The sequence below is a fragment of the Oncorhynchus mykiss genome, chromosome 18 (assembly GCF_057628025.1).
Source record: "Oncorhynchus mykiss isolate SJ-2025 chromosome 18, ASM5762802v1, whole genome shotgun sequence".
Lineage (NCBI taxonomy): Eukaryota > Metazoa > Chordata > Actinopteri > Salmoniformes > Salmonidae > Oncorhynchus > Oncorhynchus mykiss.
The window spans coordinates 13,022,642-13,043,426 of NC_143039.1; the positions used below are offsets into that span (position 1 = coordinate 13,022,642).

Below are 20,785 nucleotides of genomic sequence, written 5' to 3' on the forward strand. Positions count from 1 at the left end.
AGACAAAGAACATTTCACATTTACATCCCGCCCTGAATGTAAGCCAGGGCGGGATCAGCCAGCTTCCCGCAAGCGCGAGGACTGGGCTGCAAGTGAGTGCTTTGGGACAGGGGTGGGGCCCACTAAGAACAATACATGCTTTCACGTCAGAGTCTCCAATAACACCAGAAAAAGTCTCTAGATTTGTCACTAGTAAAAAAAATTTAAATGTGTCGCTAGAGGGGTCTGAATACTCGCTAAATATAGCGAAAAAGTCACTAAGTTGGCAACCCTGCTTGGGAAGGCCCTACCCCATTACATGATAAGGGGGTCGTAGCCTCCTCCGGGACACGTCTCCTTTGCATAGAGTTGATCAAGATGTTGATTGTGTAATGCTATTTCAAAAATATTGATGATAAAATGATTGTGGGGGCTGACTTGTTAGACTTCAGTGCAGCTTTTTACACTATCGGTCATAGTCTGCTGCTGGAAAAGCATATATGTAATGGCTTTACACCTCCCCCTTACACCCCCCCTGCTATAATGTGGATAAAGAGTTAGACAAGTAACCGAAGACAGAGGGTGTTCATTAATGTGAGTGTCTCCAACATGAGGAATTCCCCAGGGTAGCTGATTAGGCCCCTTGCTTTTTTCAATCTTTACTGATGACATGCCACTGGCTTTGAGTAAGGCCAGTGTGTCTATGTATGAGGACGACTCAACACTATACACGTCAGCTACTACAGCGACTGAAATGACTGCAACACTTGACAAAGAGCTGCAGTTAGTTTCAGAATGGGTAGGGGACAAATCATTCACTGAACGCTAAAAATCTCGTTATGAATAATGTCAAGCAAAGAGGCACTGAGTTTGAAGGTAGGCCTTGAAATACATCTCAGGTACACCTCCAATTGACTCAAATTATGTCAATTAGCCTATCAGAAGCTTCTAAAGCCATGACATCATTTTCTGGAATTTTCCAAGCTGTTTAAAGGCACAGTCAACTTACTGTATGTAAACTTCTGACCCACTGGAATTGTGATACAGTGAATTATACGTGAAAGAATCTGTCTGTAAACAATTGTTGGAAAAGTTACTTGTGTCATGCACAAAGTAGATGTCCTAACCAACTTGTCAAAACTATAGTTTGTGAACAAGAAATTTGTGGAGTGGTTGAAAAACGTGTTTTAATGACTCCAACCTAAGTGTATGTAAACTTCCGACTTCAACTGTAGGTGTTCCTTTTGTCCAAGTGGGAAAGGGCAGTGTGGAGTGCAATAGAGATTGCATCATCTGTGGGTATGTTGGGGTGGTATACAAATTGGAGTTGGTCTAGGGTTTCTGGGATGATGGTTTTGATGTGAGCCATGACCAACCTTTCAAAGCACTTCATGGCTACAGACGTGAGTGCCATGGGTCGGTAGTCATTTTTTTATTTTATTTTTTTTTTATTTTACCTTTATTTAACCAGGCAAGTCAGTTAAGAACAAATTCTTATTTTCAATGACGGCCTGGGAACAGTGGGTTAACTGCCTGTTCAGGGGCAGAACGACAGATTTGTACCTTGTCAGCTCAGGGGTTTGAACTCACAACCTTCCGGTTACTAGTCCAACGCTCTAACCACTAGGCTACCCTGCCGCTACCTTTAGGCAGGTTCCCTTAGTGTTCTTGGGCACAGGCACCATGGTCATCTGCTTAAAACATGTTGGTATTACAGACTCGGACAGGGAGAGGTTGAAAATGTCAGTGAAGACACTTGTTAGTTGGTCAGCGCATGCTCGCAGTACACGTCCTGGTAATCCGTATGGCCCTGCGGCCTTGTTAATGTTGACCTGTCTAAAGGTCTTACTCACATTGGCTGCGGAGAGCGTGATCACACAGTCTTCCGGTACAGCTGGTGCTCTTATGCATGTTTCAGTGTTATTTGCCTCGAAGCAAGCATAGAAGTAGTTTAGCTCATCTGGTAGGCTCGTGTCACTGGGCAGCTCTTGACTGTGCTTCCCTTTGTAGTCTGTAATGGTATGCAAGCCCTGCCACATCCGACGAGCATCAGAGCCGGTGTAGTACGACTCGATTTTATTCCTTTATTGATGCTTTGGCTTTTTGATGGATGGAGGGCATAGCGGGATTTCTTATAATCTTCCGGCTTAGAGTCTCTCTCCTTGAAAGCGGAAGCTCTAGCCTTTAGCTCAGTGTGGATGCTGCCTGTAATCCGTGGTTTCTAGTTGGGGTATGTACGTACGGTCACTGTGGGGACGACGTCATCGATGCACTTATTGATGAAGCCAATGACCGAATGCCCTCAATGCCATTGGAGAAATGCCGGAACACATTCCAGTCTGTGCTAGCAAAACAGTCCTGTAGCTTAGCATCTGCTTCATCTGACCACTTTTTTATTGATCTAGTCACTGGTGCTTCCTGCTTTAATTTTTGCTTGTAAGCAGGAATCAGGAAGATGGAATTATGGTCAGATTTGCCAAATGGAGGGCAAGGGAGAGCTTTGTATGCATCTCTGTGTGTGGAGTATAGGTGGTCCAGAGTTCTTTTCCCTCTGGTTGCACATTTAACATGCTGTTAGAAATTTGGTAAAATTGATTTAAGTGTCCCTGCATTAAAGTCTCTGGCTACTAGGAGCGCCCCCTTTAAAATATATATGTAAATATCACATTTTATTTAACCAGGTAGGCCAATTGAGAACAAGTTCTCATTTACAATTGCGACCTGGCCAAGAAAGCAAAGCAGTGCGACAAAAAACAAGAGTTACACATGGGATAAACAAAAGTACAGTCAATAACACAATAGAAAAATCTATATACAGTGTGTGCAAATGGAGTAAGGAGATAAGGCAATAAATAGGCCAAAGTAGCGAAGTAATTACAATTTAGCAAATTAACACTGGAGTGATAGATGTGCAGATGATGATGTGCAAGTAGAAATACTAGTGTGCAACAAAAAAAAAAGTAAATAAAACCAATATGGGGATGAGGTAGGTAGTTGGATGGGCTATTTACAGATGGGCTGTGTACAGCTGCATCCTCCAGGTGAGCGTTTTCTTGTTTGCTTATGGCAGAATATAGCTCATTCAATGCTATCTTAGTGCCAACCTCTGACTGAGGTGGTATGTAAACAGCTACGAAGAATAAAGATGAGAACTCTCTCGATAGGTAGTGTTTTTTTTTGCTTATCATGATGTAATCAACCTCAGGCATTGCTCGAGACTTCCTTAGACATAGTGCAACAGCTGTTTTTTTTTTTTTAAGTACATAGTCCGCTGTCCCTTGTCTTACCAGACACCACTGTTCTATCCTGCTGGTACATCTATAACCAGCCAGCTGTATGTTGATATTGTCATCGTTCAGCCACGACTCTGTGAAGCATAAGATGTTACAGTTTTTAATGTCCCGTTGGTAGTTTAATCTTCCCCGTAGCTCGTCGATTTTATTGTCCAAAGATTGCACGTTTGCTAGCAGAATTAAGGGAAGTGGGGGTTTATTCGATCGCCTTCGAATTCTCAGCAGGCAGCCCGCTCTCCGGCCTCTCTTTCTCTGCCTCCTCTTTACGCAGATCACGGGGATCGGGGCCTGTTCCCGAGGGAGCCGTATATCCTCCGCCTCGCTCGTCAGAGTCGTGAAAGATGTCCTGATGTCTAGAAGTTATTTTCGGTCCTAAGAGATGGTAGCGGCAACATTATGTACAAAATGAATGAAAAAATAAGTTACAAACGAAGCAGATAAACAAACAACAAAAAACAAATCGGTAAAACATCTGCCTTCTGCTCCGGCAGTGTGACTGTTTGAGGTTGTGGACAGGTGTCTTTTATACTGATAACAAGTGCCATTAATACAGGTAACGAGTGGAGGACAGAGGAGCCTCTTAAAGAAATTACAGGTCTGTGAGAGCCAGAAATCTTGCTTGTTTGTAGGTGACCAAATACTTATTTTCCACCATAATTTGCAAATAAATTCATTAAAAATCCTACAATGTGATTTTCTGGATTTTTTCCCCTCATTTTGTCTGTCATAGTTGAAGTGTACCTATGATGAAAATTACAGGCCTCTCTCATCTTTTTAAGTGGGAGAACTTGCACAATTGGTAGCTGACTAAATACTTTTTTTGCCCCACTGTATATTTTTTTTCTGATTGCTTGGTAGTGTAAACACAAAATAAATGTTAGCTGTACCAGAGTTGATCTGTACAAAGCCTTTACTATTATTATTAAGGCCATTGTATACTGTAGGCTAATTATTCAAGATAATGCTTGACTGGATTTAAATGCAGGACCAGTAGGCTGTGTGATGAAATGAAGTAATAATAAGGACTAATTGATAACAGGCCAGAAAGCTGAACAAAACCAGCGTAATGACATACTAGAGAGTCTAATGGAGAAAAGAAACATGGTGAAGCATTTATTAGGGCTAAAGCATAGCAAAATAAATAAAACAGAATTTGAGAAAATGTGACGTTGGGCAGACCATTATACATTTTTAGAACTTGCGAGTCAATAGGTTAAAAGGCCATTAAGGTCACATGATCACCTCATTCAAAATTGCCAAGCTCCTAAACCATTCTTCTCAAAAAGGGACCATACAAATTACCACCATGCAAATTCATAATTGGTTTAGAAGACAAAATAAGAATCTAGCCTATTAAAACAGACAGAGCAGGTCATTTTGATTATACAACCTTAGTGACCCTTTAAGGTAGGGTGTAGTTAAAGGCTTTTCTTATGCATGTTAGAGTTGCGTAAATTCGAATCTGGTATCAGGATAAATATAACAATGAGTCACCGATTGTATACTATGTATTTTTTATTAGCTAAGTAATAAATGGCAAATGCAACTTTCGTATATACGGGCTCTCTGTAATACCACGCAGGGCAGAACAGAGAACTGACAAGATGTATGTAAACAGTATTCTTTATACTGTGATACAGTTCCAACCCGTCAGTTGGCCTATCACAGTAGAGGCTGGGCGTGGTTTAAACTTGCTCAGCCTATTGCAGGCGCTCAGGCGGGTCCCCGCCTCTTGGCGCTTCTGTTGATAGATGTAACTGTTGCTGTGAAGAACATCCAGGCTCTCATGCTCCATACCGTTATCTCGCACCTGGCTCCTGTTATCTAACAAAAGACCTCTTGTTCTGCAACCCCACGCTCTGAATGTGCCCCCCCCCCCCCAACTCATTGCATAGTTCCTGTCTTCTGTATTTTTCCATCATGAGAAAGGCCAACACAGGATCCAACATGCACAACGCAACTCAGCGCGGCTGGATACAGACTGTAACCATGTATTGTGTGTCCCAGAGGACTTCGCTTTTATGGCTATGACACTCACAGCCATGATAAATGTCATCATAACACATGGGCACTCATGTATTATTGCTTAAATATACCATGGCTGTTAGCCAATCAGCTTTCAGGGCTCAAACCACCCAGTTATTAATACAAAATATACTACAGAATAATTACATGTTTGTAGGTACCATTGACAACAGAGTACACAGTTGTGTTTCCTAGTCCCTGCATTGCGTGATGGTCGTTGAAGTTGAACAAGGACATCAGGCCATTGGTAAAGAGCCTGAAAGTCAAGCACACACAGGATGTTCTTTGTGAATTGAACACTATCAAACTGCTGAGGAGATAAGGCTGTTGGATTTACTGTCTTTGTTGCAGACGGTTTATCACTAACGATACCTTTAAAATTACTTACTGGATCCATTCTAAAGATATGACATACCGGTCCATGACCTTGTGGGCACAGTCCTTTGTGTTCTTACCACCAATGTTGCTTAACCTTAATCTGTGTCAAGAGACTGTTTGAAACCCTGGAAGTTATGCAGTAACCTCTGTCTCAGTAGGACTAATAAAAAATACATTCTACAGGCATTGCTTGTAAGAGTGGAATTAACCAATTGTATCGCTTTAGGTAGTGTGAAAGATGCTGACTAAATCTACAGTGTAAATGAAATGTAAAAAATAAATGTCAATTTCACCATCAGATTCTGTGCATCCACACTTCGGCGCTGCTTCTCTAGTTGCTCAAAGTCTTGCTCCGTCTCCATCATCTTGACATGGAACTCAAAGAGTCTCGGGGCTCTGATCTCCCAACACGTTTCCCCTCCAATATCTCTACCAATTTAGTTAGGACATTGTGTTAACATTGTGGAAATATGGGGTTGTCACACACAAGATGATCCTGACAGACAAGTTGATTGCAAATAAAAGTTAAATTCTACTTGCAATAATACATATAGTTCAACATTTCAATAATAGTATATATTCTAATGGATCAGTGATAACTTTAACACAAGTTTAAAATTTGTAGTACATTTTGTCATTCTACAAAATAGGTGCCTTTTGAATTAGTACATCACTTATACATAACATATCAGAGAGAATCAAAAGGCACACATTTCGTGGAACAATCCACTTACTGGCATTATTCATGGGAAACAGCTCTGGTCTAGCGGAGGGAATGGGAGGGTGAGAGCTCCGATGCTCTTGGCTCTGTTGGGCCTGGCAAGTAGAAGCCCTGGATGAATCTTAAAAATTCAAAGCCAACTCAGTGTCAACCCAGAGGTAAACAGCAAAAATAAATAGTACTTGATTTTTGTCAACCTACACACTACAATACATATTTTAAGGATAGTTTTAATCTTCAGTTATCAAGACTGAACAAGATGTGTATAATTTCTGCTCATTGTAAAGAAACTAGCACTGATGAGCAAACTTTAGTTACTCCATAACTTCTCTCACCTTGTCTGGTAGAGTAACAGGGGGGATTTGGAAAACGTCTGTGCTCCCTGCTCTGGAGGTGGGACTGGCTAGTAGAAGCCCTGGATGATTCGGTAACATTCAAAACCAATTAATAAACCTTCCTTAGTAGTTGACAGGTTACCTGATTTAAGATTTCTGGACTTGTCTGACAAGCTGTACTCTTGACTCACCGTGTGTGAAGTGAGATGGGGAAGGAGAGCATCTAGAACGGCCAGCTGAATCCCTGGATTGCCCTGAAACACAAATAAAAACCCAATTTGGGTGTGATCAGGACAACTTAAAAGCAAGGATTTGGATAGGAAAATGTATATGTACTGTATATCATGTGTGAATAATGATCCTGATAGGCAGTGATGCCTGATACAAAAAGGAAAATCCCATCTATGCTACCCTGTGAAAGGTTTGACATTTCCCACTGACTCTCCGGTTTCTCTTACCACGTCTAGGCGTGTCCCCGTTAAATTCATCCTGGGCTGGGGTAGAGAGAGAACAAGACTGGCTTTTCTGCCTTTTTTGGGCCTGCCCAGGTGAACTTCTGGATAGTGCTGCAACAAACATTTAAGCTCATGACATACAGTAAATCATGCATGTGTGACAGGTTAAAGGAAATATTCATAGCCTGTTATACATTAAAAAGTATTAGTAAGTTTATAGTATGTGAGGATCTTAAAACATCTAAGGTTAAAAAGATGCATTCAGTATTAGTTGATAGAGATTGATAACATTCATATAATTGTGTTAAAGTTAAAATCTGTCAAAGGGTACGAATTGTGAGAGTAATGTGTAAACGTTATATTGATTACTTTATTTTTGTGGTGCCTAAAAGTGTTAATCTGTGATCTACGAAATGCTCTTAATCTATGAGCCGGAGATCGATTGCTCTGGTCTCCACCCATATTCCTGGGGAAAATCGCGGTCTTTTCTCATTACACCAAACGTTGAATTGAGAATACAACACCGTATCACTCTTGTGATAATTTCTCCCCTGTTTTCAGGTACTTTATTGATGATAAAAATAGTAATTTAAATGTTATAACTCGCTAACATGTCAAGAGTGTTTAAGGTGTGTCTTAGTAACGTCTTGAGGAAGTTAGAGTTAAGTTTGAAGAGAGTCATATTAGCCCTGCTCGGTTGAAGTGAAGAATAGCATCGTTCTGAGAGTAGCTGCCATTTTATGTCGACTGTGAATGAACATGTACGTTGTTAATAAGATATTTTGCTGTGTTAGTTGTATAATGGGTTTTCTGTTGTTTTGTAATGTGTTACTTTTGTGAAATATTACACTAAACGTTGAATTGAGAATACAACACCGTATCACTCTTGTGATTATTTCTCCCCTGTTTTCATGCACATCAAAACCCATAATTTATACATAAAATATCAGAGGGAATCAAAAGACACACATTTTGTGGAACAATCCACTTCCTGGCATTATTCAAGGGAAACAGCTCTGGTCTTGATCAGTTGTGGATGTATAATTATAATCTTCACTTTTCATTTTCTGAATAAAAGTTAATAAAAGGTCAATAGTAAACAAACTGTAGTAATGAATACACCGAGAGCAAGTTTGAACTACATTTTGACAGGCTTCTTAGCTAGTTAATTTTGGTCAATGCATTTTACACATTCTCCTCTTAAATGTAACATATCAATGCCCTCTCCCCTGTGAGCTAACGTTCTTAGCTAGCTAGGTAGATAACCCATACTACAGTTAGTTAGCAAACCAACCAGCTTCACAGTAGGTACCCAGAGAGTAACGTTGATGTTGGTCTCTAGCTAGTTAATTTAAAAAAAATGTCTGCCAAAAAACAATGACCCGTTACCAGAAAACATAGATAACCGTAGTTAGCTAGACCGATAGAGTAAGCTAGCTGACTGTTTGTACAACCATAAAATATGTTAGCCCTGCTTTCTCGCCTTACTATCTAACGTTAGATAACGTAAACTCACCTCATTCCGTACAAATGTGCGCTACCGCAACATTCAAACGGGGCTACAAAGAAAACTAATGGGACTGTGTTGACTTCAAAATCGGGGGTGTGAACTAGGTTTCTATTCAAGCGTTGATCGACATGGTAATAGCTCTATAGTATTGGAGAAAAGTTGAAAAAACGGACCCTCCGTCATGTCGTATAAAGCAACTATTTCTGTCTTACAATCTCTCTCCACCAGGTGTAGCACTTCTCTTATCGTTTAAAAACAAGAAATGGACAGTGACGGGGGTAAGGAGGGGATACCTAGTCATTTTTAGCGTCATCATTGCATGAGATCATCATTCTCAAAGCCGCTGTTTACTTCTAAGATCACTTTAGCACCGCCCTAAAAACACGATTCAAATTCGACAGAAACCTTCAAACAGGTATGTAATGACATATTATATAAACTCTTTATAGTATTTTATTGACATTTTAGAGGTGATAAGTTGGACAGATCGAGTGAAAAAAAAACTATTTTCCCACAAGACATCTCTCCTTCTCACTATCACGCATTAGTTTCGCTTCACCCGCAATTTTTAAAAAGATCCAACGGGGCTCATTGCCTGCTTGAATTATGCAGAAACGGGCAGCGTTTAGGCCATGCAATTGATTCATTCTCCCAGTTTGGAGACATGACGGTTATAAATTGTAATAAATTCCATTGTGAAATTGTAAACTAATGATTTAAAATTACAGGTAATTTTCAGTCATTCTGTCTATATCAGAACATCAAACAAGCTATTCGATTTGATTTTAAATCAATATATTTCATTACATTGTGTATATCAAAAAAATAATCAAACTTATACTATATGCAATATTGTATAGTTATATTCGTGTATCTCAGGCATTTCTATGAGTACAAGCTGATCAGGCTGATCTTCGGCTCTTTTTGCAGTGCAGGAGTTAGTCCGTAGCGGGGTGTGTCTTGTTTTTTTTGTAGGGAAATATGGCGAAGCGGAGGTGCTTGTTCGAGACTGATATCTCCCAGTTGAGTAAAGTTGGTAAGAATGAATGGAAGACGGGGACAACGAAAAATGTACCAAAAATACCAGCAGTTGTAAACTAACATCGGGTTCTTTTGGAGTGCGATTCATCAACAATTATGTATTTTTGGGAGATCATTTGAGGCCAGGAAGATGGTAAAGGAGGCATTAGGAAAGGTAGAGTCAGCCAGAGTGACCAGTAGTGGTTTTGATTTCATGCGTCACAGAAGAGCAGAAGGAGAGAGCATTCTTTTTCGGAGCAGGGCACGGATAAAAGGTGTTATATCTGGAGTTTCGTTGGGAGAGTTAAGAGTTTCTGTGAATCTGTGATATGTAAGATACGCAGTGATTTTGGTATTTATTAGGATCCCCGTTAGCAGCTGCAAAAGTATCAGAATTCTTCACTTCTCTCATTGACTTGTCAAACCCAGGCTTGGTCTGCTTCGCAATCGTTCTCTGAAGTCTCGCGTTGTTTACGTCTCTGGGTTTAGAAACTGGTAGTGGGGGAACAGGAAGTTCCGCGCAGGCGCACATCATTCTTCGGAATAAAGGATACGCCAGAATTGTGCACTAGAGACAACTTCTGTGTCAGTTTCAAATATATTACTACTGGTATGTAATAGCACTTTATAATATCGAAATAACATGTCATAACAGGCTAGGTAACAAATACGTCAAGTTATTATGACGTTTTGATAAAGGTTTTATGTGCTATTTTTATGTCAAACCGCATGAGTGAACGTGATCACTTTTTTTTACAAATCACATAGTGACTTTGGTTTAGTCTGAGTGGATGTATATCATTTCGTCAAGGTCATTTCATAAAGGATCAATTTCTTTGAGATTTCTGGGTTCGTTTTACATGTCCTTTTTGGTTTTGTGTAAAATTCACGAGCTGGTAAAATGGCGGATTCCACTCCGTCTGCATCGACGTACTTCAGTGTAGGCACTGAGGGTGCAACAGAGAGACAATTTTGTGGTTGCACTACTGTTTTGGAGCTAAATGTAATTATTATAAAAAAAATTACACGTGTACTAATATTCAGAGACATTCAGTTGTTTCTGTCTATCTATAAATGTTACTATGGTGTGAAAGGAAATACTATTGGTTTTTGATTGGAGTAATTCAGTGAAGACCAGGTTATTCAGGAAAATAGTACATAGTGCTGCCTGAAACATACTACAACCTTGTACTAAATGTTTTTTGAGTCATTTATGCATTTGTGTATAGGGGATATCTACTACAGATTAAGTGCATTTACAGTTGTGTAGCCTAATTTTAAAGTGTATAATTTGTCTAATATTTATTAATTAATTTTTTGTCAATGCTTAGTTACCAGATCTATTGAAATGAGATCAGTGCTCGACTTGGACAGGAGCTCACTGGAGCTGAGTACCGTCACCTCAAATTTCTAGTGTTTGAGCTCATGTTCCTCTTATAGAATATTAGCTCAACAGTATTGTGGAGCTCCTGCAGCTAAATATCAACATTACCGGCACCTATTTCAGTTCAAGTCAAGCACTGAATTAGATAATTGAACAGGAAAAAATGAAAAATGACAGTGGAGCCCAGTTTGCTCTGCAGGATCCAGAGATGGTATCAGTGAAGCTGGAAGACTGCAGTCAAACACTGGAGCTGAATGTCAACATTAAAGATGACGAAGAGGAAGAGAAGATTGGGAAATCTGTTTCTCATGGTGAGATCAGGTTCTATCTAAGTTTGTTTTTCATTCCAAAGTTCCACTGCATGAGAAGTTGCAGTAGAATTGTTTCAATGAAAAAATGAAAAAGTAGCTGTTTTTTCATGCTACTGAGACTTGCATGGTTTGACACCAGTATTGTCAGCATTTGTTTTATTCACTGGTCTATCTGGAGTGATCAGAGAGTAGACTAAAGAAGTGAAGTAGACAAACTGCCCGTGTTTTAAAGTCCTATGAAATGAGTCTGTGTAGTATCTAACCCTTGTTATAGTTAGTAGAGGATGACAAGCTCCCTTTTAGCTTTCATCTCTTACCCACTTTTAGAATAGTTTTATTCCCCTGTATTGTACAGGCTACTGATATGACTACATATGTCACCCGGTACAGCCAGAAGAGGACTGGCCACCCCTTTGAGCCTGTTTCCTCTCTACATTTCTTATAAGGTTCCTGCTTTCTGGGGAGTTTTTCCTGGCCACTGTGCTGCTATATCTGCATTGCTTGCTCTTTTGGGATTTTAAGCTGGCTTTCTATAGAACACTTTGTGACAGCTGCTGATGTAAAAAGGGGTTCATAAAATACATTTGATTGACATGTTTATCACACCAACTGACTGTTTCTTCTGATGTTGTTCACACAGGAGACCATGTTGAGACATTCTCTACATCCAGAGAGCAACAGAGGGAAGATCACAGAGCTAACAGGTCTCACCACTGCCCACATTGTGAGGAGATTTTCCCAATTCTATCGAAGCTAAAAATACACCAAAAAATACACACAGGACAGAATCCGTATTCCTGTATTGACTGTGGGAAGAGATTCACAACATCAGGGAATCTGACGGTTCATCAGAGAGTGCACACTGGAGAGAAGCCTTACTCCTGCTCTGACTGTGGGGCGAGTTTCTCTCGACTGGGCCACTTAAAAACACATGAACATATACATACAGGAGTGAAGCCTTACTTCTGCTCTGATTGTGTAAAATGCTTCACAACATCAGCTGAGCTAAAAGTTCACCAGAGAACACACACAGGAGAGAAGCCTTTCTTCTGCTCTGACTGTGGAAAGAGTTTCTCTCAACTTTCCCACTTAAAAACACATGAACGTATACATACAGGATTGAAGCCTTACTCCTGCTCTGACTGTGTAAAATGCTTCACAACATCAGCTGAGCTAAAAGTTCATCAGAGAACACACACAGGAGAGAAGCCTTTCTTCTGCACTGACTGTGGAAAGAGTTACTCTGTACTGTGCAACTTAAAAACACATGAACGTATACATACAGGAGTGAAGCCTTACTCCTGCTCTGACTGTGGAAAGAGTTTCTCTCGACTGGACATCTTAAAAACACATGAAAGTATACATACAGGAGTGAAGCCTTACTCCTGCTCTGACTGTATAAAATGCTTCACAACAACAGCTGAGCTAAAAGTTCACCAGAGAACACACACCGGAGAGAAACCTTACTCCTGCTCTGACTGTGGAAAGAGTTTCCCTCTACTGAGAACCTTAAAAACACATGAACATATACATACGGTAGTGAAGCCTTATTCCTGCTCTAATTGTGGAAAGAGTTTTTCTCAACTGGGCCACTTAAAAACACATGAACGTATACATACAGGGGAGAAGCCCTACTCCTGCTGTGACTGTGTAAAATGCTTCAAAACATCAGCTGAGCTAAAAGTTCATCAAAGAACACACACATCAGAGAAGCCTTGCTCCTGCTCTGACTGTGGGAAGAGTTTTTCTCGACTGGACCTCTTAAAAACACATGAACGTAGACATACAGGAGTGAAGCCTTACTCCTGCTGTGACTGTGTAAAATGCTTCAAAACATCAGCTGAGCTAAAAGTTCATCAGAGAACACACACAGGAGAGAAGCCTTACTCCTGCTTTGACTGTGGAAAGATTTTCTCTCAACTGGGCCACTTAAAAACACATGAACGTATACACACAGGAGAGAAGCCGTACTCCTGCTCTGACTGTATAAAATACTTCACAACATTAGCTGAGCTAAAAGTTCATCAGAGAACACACACAGGAGAGAAGCCTTACTCCTGCTCTGACTGTTGAAAGAGTTTCTCTGGAATGTGTCAGTTAAAAAGACACCAAGGTAAACAAAGAGAAGCCTTAGCACTGATCTGACTGTAAACAATTGTTTAAAACAACAGCTGACCTAAAAGGTCATCAGTGAACAGACACAGGAGAGAAGCCTTAATTCTGCTCTTAATGTAGCAAGAGTAACTCAAGTGAAAGTCACCAAGTAAAATACTACTTGAGTTAAAGTCTAAGTATTTGGTTGTAAATAGACTTAAGTATCAAAAGTAAAATAATTAATAATTTAAAATTCCTTAAATTATCCTCTTGGTGGGCATTTCCAGTCCTCGAGGGCCTGATTGGTGTCACAGTTTTGCCCCAGCCCCAGCTAACACACCTGACTCCAATTATCACCTAATCATGATCTTCAGTTTAGAATGTAATTTGATTAATCTGTTGTGTTTGGTGTCACACTTTTCTCCATCCCTAGCAATCAGGCCCGAGGACTGGAGTTGCCCACCCCTGCTCAACGGGATGGGTGTCCCTAAACCGGGACGGTTGTTGCTAACGTGCGCTAATGTGACTAGAATGAGGTTGTATACAACAGACGACTTTCTGGTACATAGACATTTCTTTATATCGACAGAAAGCTTAAATTCTAGTTAATCTAACTGCAGTGTTCAATTAACAGTAGCTATGAAAGTGAAAAAAATATAATGCTATTGTTTGAGGAGAGTGCACAACAACAAAAAATATCTAAACATCATTGCCAATCAGATGCGTCCCTTCATGGCAGGACTGTATGCATCTGCAAATATACTTTTTCAGCAGGATTATGCCTTGTGCCACAAGGCTTGTCCAGTAATGGTTCAAAGAACAGCTGAATTCACTGTAATTGTGCATCTGTGGGAGGAGATGGAACGGGCTATTCAGAGTAGATCCAGTCCCAGCCAACTTGACACAATAAAGCATTGGAGTCAACATGGACCAGCATCCCTGTGGCACACTCTCAACACCTTGGACAGTCTATGTACTGATGCATTGAGGCTGTTCTGAGGACAAAGGGGGGTGCTACTCAATATTAGGAAGGTGTTCCTGATGTTTTGTACACAGTGTATATCAGATAAAGATGGTGTGATGATCAGTTTTTAGCATTAGTTTGGGTGGATTATTTTATATTACTAAACAAATTTTGTTTAATGATGAACAGGCTATGAATCAACTACTTGTGTTTATTAATTTGTCTTTTAATACTAGATTTATTATTTTAGTCATTGATGATGAATGTGTTTTAATCACTATGTTGAAGTTAATTGATCTGGCAGGTAGCCTAGTGGTTAAGAGTGTTGGGCCAGTAACTGAAAGGTTGCTGGTTTGAATCCCGAGCTGACTTGGTGAAAAATCTGTCATTGTGCCCTTAAGCAAGGTAATTAACTCTTATTTGTCCCATAAGTTGCTCTGGATAAGAGCATCCGCTAAATGACAAGATTGTAATGAAAAATAATGTTTGTACATACATGTTTTTCTCTCTTGTGTATAATTCAATGAAATAAACTGTTTGAAGTGAAATTCTGTATATACAATACACAACATTACAACTTTGCCTTCCCTGGCCAGAGGTACAGGGCCATAGTAAGTTAGTAGCCTACAATTTCCAGGCAATACAGCATGTCAGATCGCTAATGATTAGGTGTATAGGCTGCTACATTTTTGCCTGTGTCTGTCGGGAGTGATGTGTTATCAGGCTAAGTAACTACTATTATGTTGTTTTTGGTTTGCTAGTTGCACCAGTAGCATGGTATTTTCCTGCAATGGTAGTGACCAAAAAACAATATGTTTTCCATTGTACTAGACCTAGAAACATAGATGACACTGCCAGATGTGTCATAATAGCCTGGAAGTAAAGCTGCACTGGGAGAATACATTGAATACATTCAGCAGGGTGGAACAATCACAGTAAAACATGATTTAAATGTATTGTTGGAAGGGCTGTGGTCACCAGTCATGTAATACATTAAATATATACATCAGATGGTATTGGGGAGCTATTTCATAGGGTTTTCATGGGTACATTATTTACCCATTTCAATCTTATACCAACCAACCCTATGCTTGGTGTGACTGTTATGGACAGAGCAGACCATCTGATATGCCCTTAAATTTTGTAATATGTGTTGTGGAAATTTCCTGTATTTGCCAAATCATGAGAGAAAACCACACACAAGTCAGAGTTAGTGATCACAAAGTCCATCTTTAATTATATGAGCTCCATCACAACCCTGTGACTCTCAGATCAATTCAGTGTCTATCAATGAATTCTCTGAGAGTCCCTTACACATTGCAACTGAGATCCTTTATAGCAAAGACACACATAGCCAGACAGCATCGGCATAATTTATTGTTCAGCTTTGTCTCCTAAACGATGTTATTTTCTCAAACTCAGAACCTTAACAAATCCTCCATATCAACAGACATATATCAAATCCATCCTATCTTGACAAGATCACAGAGACACATTGACTGGCACACAGACATTGTGGAGCCAAGAGATACACGCTTGACCTCTCCCGTCTCTCCGGCCCAAATAACTTAGTCTTGACAGAGAACAGACACTGCAACCCCGCCACAGTATTATACAAACACGTTCTGATGAGAAGTAACTTACAAACATATGATGAATATAAAACATCTTACCTATGTTACCAACTAATTCTGATTATTCCCCAACATATGCAACCTGGAATTAAAATGTAAGAGGACCAGTGCTTCTACAGTGTAAGTTGATAAGAACTGCCTAGTTAAATAAAGGTTCAATAAAAACAGCCGAAACAGTTCGGAAGAGTTCGTGCATACAGTGGGGCAAAAAAGTATTTAGTCAGCCACCAATTGTGCAAGTTCTCCCACTTAAAAAGATGATAGAGGCCTGTAATTTTCATCATAGGTACACTTCAACTATGACAGACTAAATGAGGGAAAAAAATCCAGAAAATCACATTGTAGGATTTTTAATGAATTTATTTGCAAATTATGGTGGAAAATAAGTATTTGGTCAATAACAAAAGTTTATCTCAATACTTTGTTATATACCCTTTGTTGGCAATGACAGAGGTCAAACTTTTTCTGTAAGTCTTCACAAGGTTTTCACACACTGTTGCTGGTATTTTGGCCCATTCCTCCATTCAGATCTCCTCTAGAGCAGTGATGTTTTGGGGCTGTTGCTGGGCAACACGGACTTTCAACTCCCTCCAAAGATTTTCTATGGGGTTGAGATCTGGAGACTGGCTAGGCCACTCCAGGACCTTGAAATGCTTCTTATGAAGCCACTCCTTCGTTGCCTGGGCGGTGTGTTTGGGATCATTGTCATTTTTATTTTATTTTTTTATTTCACCTTTATTTAACCAGGTAGGCTAGTTGAGAACAAGTTCTCATTTGCAACCGCGACCTGGCCAAGATAAAGCATAGCAGTGTGAACAGACAACACAGAGTTACACATGGAGTAAACAATTAACAAGTCAATAACACAGTAGAAAAAAAGAGAGTCTATATACATTGTGTGCAAAAGGCATGAGGAGGTAGGCGAATAATTACAATTTTGCAGATTAACACTGGAGTGATAAATGATCAGATGGTCATGTACAGGTAGAGATATTGGTGTGCAAAAGAGCAGAAAAGTAAATAAATAAAAACAGTATGGGGATGCGGTAGGTGAAAATGGGTGGCTATTTACCAATAGACTATGTACAGCTGCAGCGATCGGTTAGCTGCTCAGATAGCAGATGTTTGAAGTTGGTAATGGAGATAAAAGTCTCCAACTTCAGCGATTTTTGCAATTCGTTCCAGTCACAGGCAGCAGAGAACTGGAACGAAAGGCGGCCAAATGAGGTGTTGGCTTTAGGGATGATCAGTGAGATACACCTGCTGGAGCGCGTGCTACGGGTGGGTGTTGCCATCGTGACCAGTGAACTGAGATAAGGCGGAGCTTTACCTAGCATGGACTTGTAGATGACCTGGAGCCAGTGGGTCTGGCGACGAATATGTAGCGAGGGCCAGCCGACTAGAGCATACAGGTCGCAGTGGTGGGTGGTATAAGGTGCTTTAGTGACAAAACGGATGGCACTGTGATAAACTGCATCCAGTTTGCTGAGTAGAGTGTTGGAAGCAATTTTGTAGATGACATCGCCGAAGTCGAGGATCGGTAGGATAGTCAGTTTTACTAGGGTAAGTTTGGCGGCGTGAGTGAAGGAGGCTTTGTTGCGGAGTAGAAAGCCGACTCTAGATTTGATTTTCGATTGGAGATGTTTGATATGAGTCTGGAAGGAGAGTTTACAGTCTAGCCAGACACCTAGGTACTTATAGATGTCCACATATTCAAGGTCATGCTGAAAGACCCAGCCACGTTTCATCTTCAATGCCCTTGCTGATGGAAGGAGGTTTTCACTCAAAAGCTCACGATACATGGCCCCATTCATTCTTTCCTTTACACGGATCAGTCGTCCTGGTCCCTTTGCAGAAAAACAGCCCCAAAGCATGATGTTTCCACCCCCATGCTTCACAGTAGGTATGGTGTTCTTTGGATGCAACTCAGCATTCTTTGTCCTCCAAACACGACGAGTTGAGCCTTTCCGTTCAACTTCACACTCCTGGGCCAGACTACACTCAATCATATGACCCACTGAAGAGATGAGTCTTCAGTAAAATACTTAAAGGTTGAGACCGAGTTTGCGTCTCTCACATTGTTAGGCAGACCATTCCATAAAAATGGAGCTCTATAGGAGAAAGCCCTGCCACTTTAATTCACTAATCGGCTCCATTTCAAGTGGATAATATTATAACTGATACATCTGGTAGATATATTTTGACACAGGAACGTCTTTGAATGAGCATATTAAATCTAGTTAATGTTTATGTTCCAGATGATGATGATGATCCCATTTCTATTGATAACCTCCCTTCCAAATGGCAGGGGATTTTAATTGGTCCTCCTCTAGATCACTCTTCTGGTTTAGACACTTTCCATTCGCAAAGTAGAAAGAAATTACAGCATTTCTTTACGGACTTTAATCTATGTGAACCTTGGAGGATTCAGAACCCGAGGAAAAGGGAGTAATCACGTTACTCATCAACATTTTAATCATTCTCCTATAGATTACTTTTTTAGTTTCTTGCTCATTGCTTCCCAATGTAGCAGGAAGTGGATATGATAGTGTTGTTCTGAGTGACCTTTCACCTGTCATTATTCTATAGGGATACAAAACTGGTAAAAGGATCCTCCTAGATGGCGTTTGCATCCCAGATGGTTACAGGACCCAGACGTCTTACATTATGTTGTAGTGCATATAGATGTTTATTTTACATTGAACACTGACCAAACGTCAGCGACTACCAGATGGGAGGCTTTCAAAGCATGTATTATGGGCCAATTATACATTTTACAACTTTGAATCTCCTGAGAACTTAACTAATCAGGTCTTGATTTTCCCTCTATGTCAGAAGACATTAAATTGGATCTGGAAAAGGAATTGGATTGTGTTGAAACATCTATTTTCAATATGAAGGGAGGTAAAAAGGCAGGTCCAGACGGGCTCCCAATAGATATGTAGAAGATAATTAAGGACAAACTTCTAGGTCCACTTCTGGATATGTACATTGTATTGGGGTATGTTATGCTCAAGAGACACACCCACTCAGTCAAGGGTTTTTCTTTATTTTTACTCATTTCTACCTGCCGCCAGATCAATTAACTTCAACACAGTTATTCAAATACATTCATCATCAATGACTAAAATAATGAATCTAGTATTAAAATACAATTTAATAAACACAATTAGATGATTCATAGCCTGTTCATCATTAAACAAAAGTTGTTTAGTAATATAAAACAATTCACTCAAATTAATGCTAAAAACTGATCATCACACCATCTTTTCTGACACACACGGATAGGAGAGAACAGCCTCAATGCATCAGAACATGGACTGTCCAAAGTGTTGAGAACGTTCCACAGGGATGCTGGCCCTTGTTGACTCCAATGCTTCCCACCATTGTGTCAAGTTGGCTGGGAAATGATATCTACTCCGAATAGCTCGTTCCATCTCCTCCCACAGATGCACAATTGGATTGAGATCTGGTGACTCGTCAGGCCACTGCAGTAAACTGAATTCACTGTCATGTTCTTGGAACCATTCCTGGACCAGCCTTGTGGTGTAATCCTGCTGAATAAATCTATTTGCAGATGGATACACTGCTGCCATGAAGGGATGCACCTGATTGGCAATGATGTTTAGATATCCTGTGGCATTCAAATGTTGTTCAACTTTTATCAAGGGGCCCAATGTGTGTCCTGAAAACACACCCCACACCTTCACACCACCAGCCTGCAATGCTGACACAAGTCATGGATGCATACAGTGGTGTAAAGTACTTAAGCAAAAAAACCTTTAAAGAACTACTTTAGTAGTTTTTGGGGGGGTATCTGCACTTTACTATTTATATTTTTGACAATTACTTTTATTTCACTACATTCCGAAAGAAAATAATGTGCCGTTTACTACATACATTTTCCCTGACAGCCAAAAGTACGTTTTTACAATTAGAACAGGAAATAAAATGGTCCAGTTCACGTACTAATCAAGAGAACATCCCTGGTCATCCCTACTGCCTCTGATCTGGCGGACTCTCTAAACAGAGAACATCTCTGGTCATCCCTACTGCCTCTGATCTGGCGGACTCTCTAATCAAGAGAACATCTCTGGTCCTCCCTACTGCCTCTGATCTGGTGGACTCACTAAACAGAGAACATCCCTGGTCCTCCCTACTGCCTCTGATCTGGTGGACTCACTAAACAGAGAACATCCCTGGTCATCCCTACTGCCTCTGATCTGGTGGACTCTCTAAACAGAGAACATCTCTGGTCCTCCCTACTGCCTCTGATCTGGTGGACTCTCTAAACAGATAACATCTCTGGTCCTCCCTACTGCCTCTGATCTGGTGGACTCACTAATCAAGATAACATCCCTGGTCCTCCCTACTGCCTCTGATCTGGTGGACTCACTAAACAGATAACATCTCTGGTCCTCCCTACTGCCTCTGATCTGGTGGACTCTCTAAACAGAGAACATCTCTGGTCCTCCCTACTGCCTCTGATCTGGTGGACTCTCTAAACAGAGAACATCTCTGGTCCTCCCTACTGCCTCTGATCTGGTGGACTCACTAATCAAGATAACATCCCTGGTCCTCCCTACTGCCTCTGATCTGGTGGACTCACTAAACAGATAACATCCCTGGTCCTCCCTACTGCCTCTGATCTGGTGGACTCACTAAACAGATAACATCCCTGG

General features: G+C 40.5%; 1 protein-coding gene and 2 long non-coding RNA genes across 3 annotated transcripts; 1 reads left to right on the forward strand and 2 right to left on the reverse strand.

The window, feature by feature from the left end:
• Positions 1–4,769: 4,769 nt before the first annotated feature.
• On the reverse strand, positions 4,770–6,104 carry LOC149975396 (uncharacterized). Its single transcript, XR_016488264.1, has 2 exons — positions 5,969–6,104; positions 4,770–5,553 (listed from the first exon to the last, which is right to left on the reverse strand). It is a non-coding gene; the product is annotated as an uncharacterized LOC149975396 (long non-coding RNA).
• Positions 6,105–6,409: 305 nt separating this feature from the next.
• LOC118965196 (uncharacterized) lies at positions 6,410–8,797 on the reverse strand. Its single transcript, XR_016488261.1, has 5 exons — positions 8,703–8,797; positions 7,190–7,297; positions 6,923–6,985; positions 6,732–6,811; positions 6,410–6,517 (listed from the first exon to the last, which is right to left on the reverse strand). It is a non-coding gene; the product is annotated as an uncharacterized LOC118965196 (long non-coding RNA).
• A 2,341-nt stretch (positions 8,798–11,138) lies between these two features.
• LOC118941022 (uncharacterized) lies at positions 11,139–15,017 on the forward strand. The gene is made up of 2 exons (XM_036951258.2): positions 11,139–11,411; positions 12,052–15,017. The coding sequence occupies exons 1-2, from the start codon at positions 11,264–11,266 to the stop codon at positions 13,482–13,484; spliced, it is 1,581 nt and encodes a 526-aa protein (XP_036807153.2). The 5' UTR covers positions 11,139–11,263; the 3' UTR covers positions 13,485–15,017.
• The last annotated feature ends 5,768 nt before the right edge of the window (positions 15,018–20,785 follow it).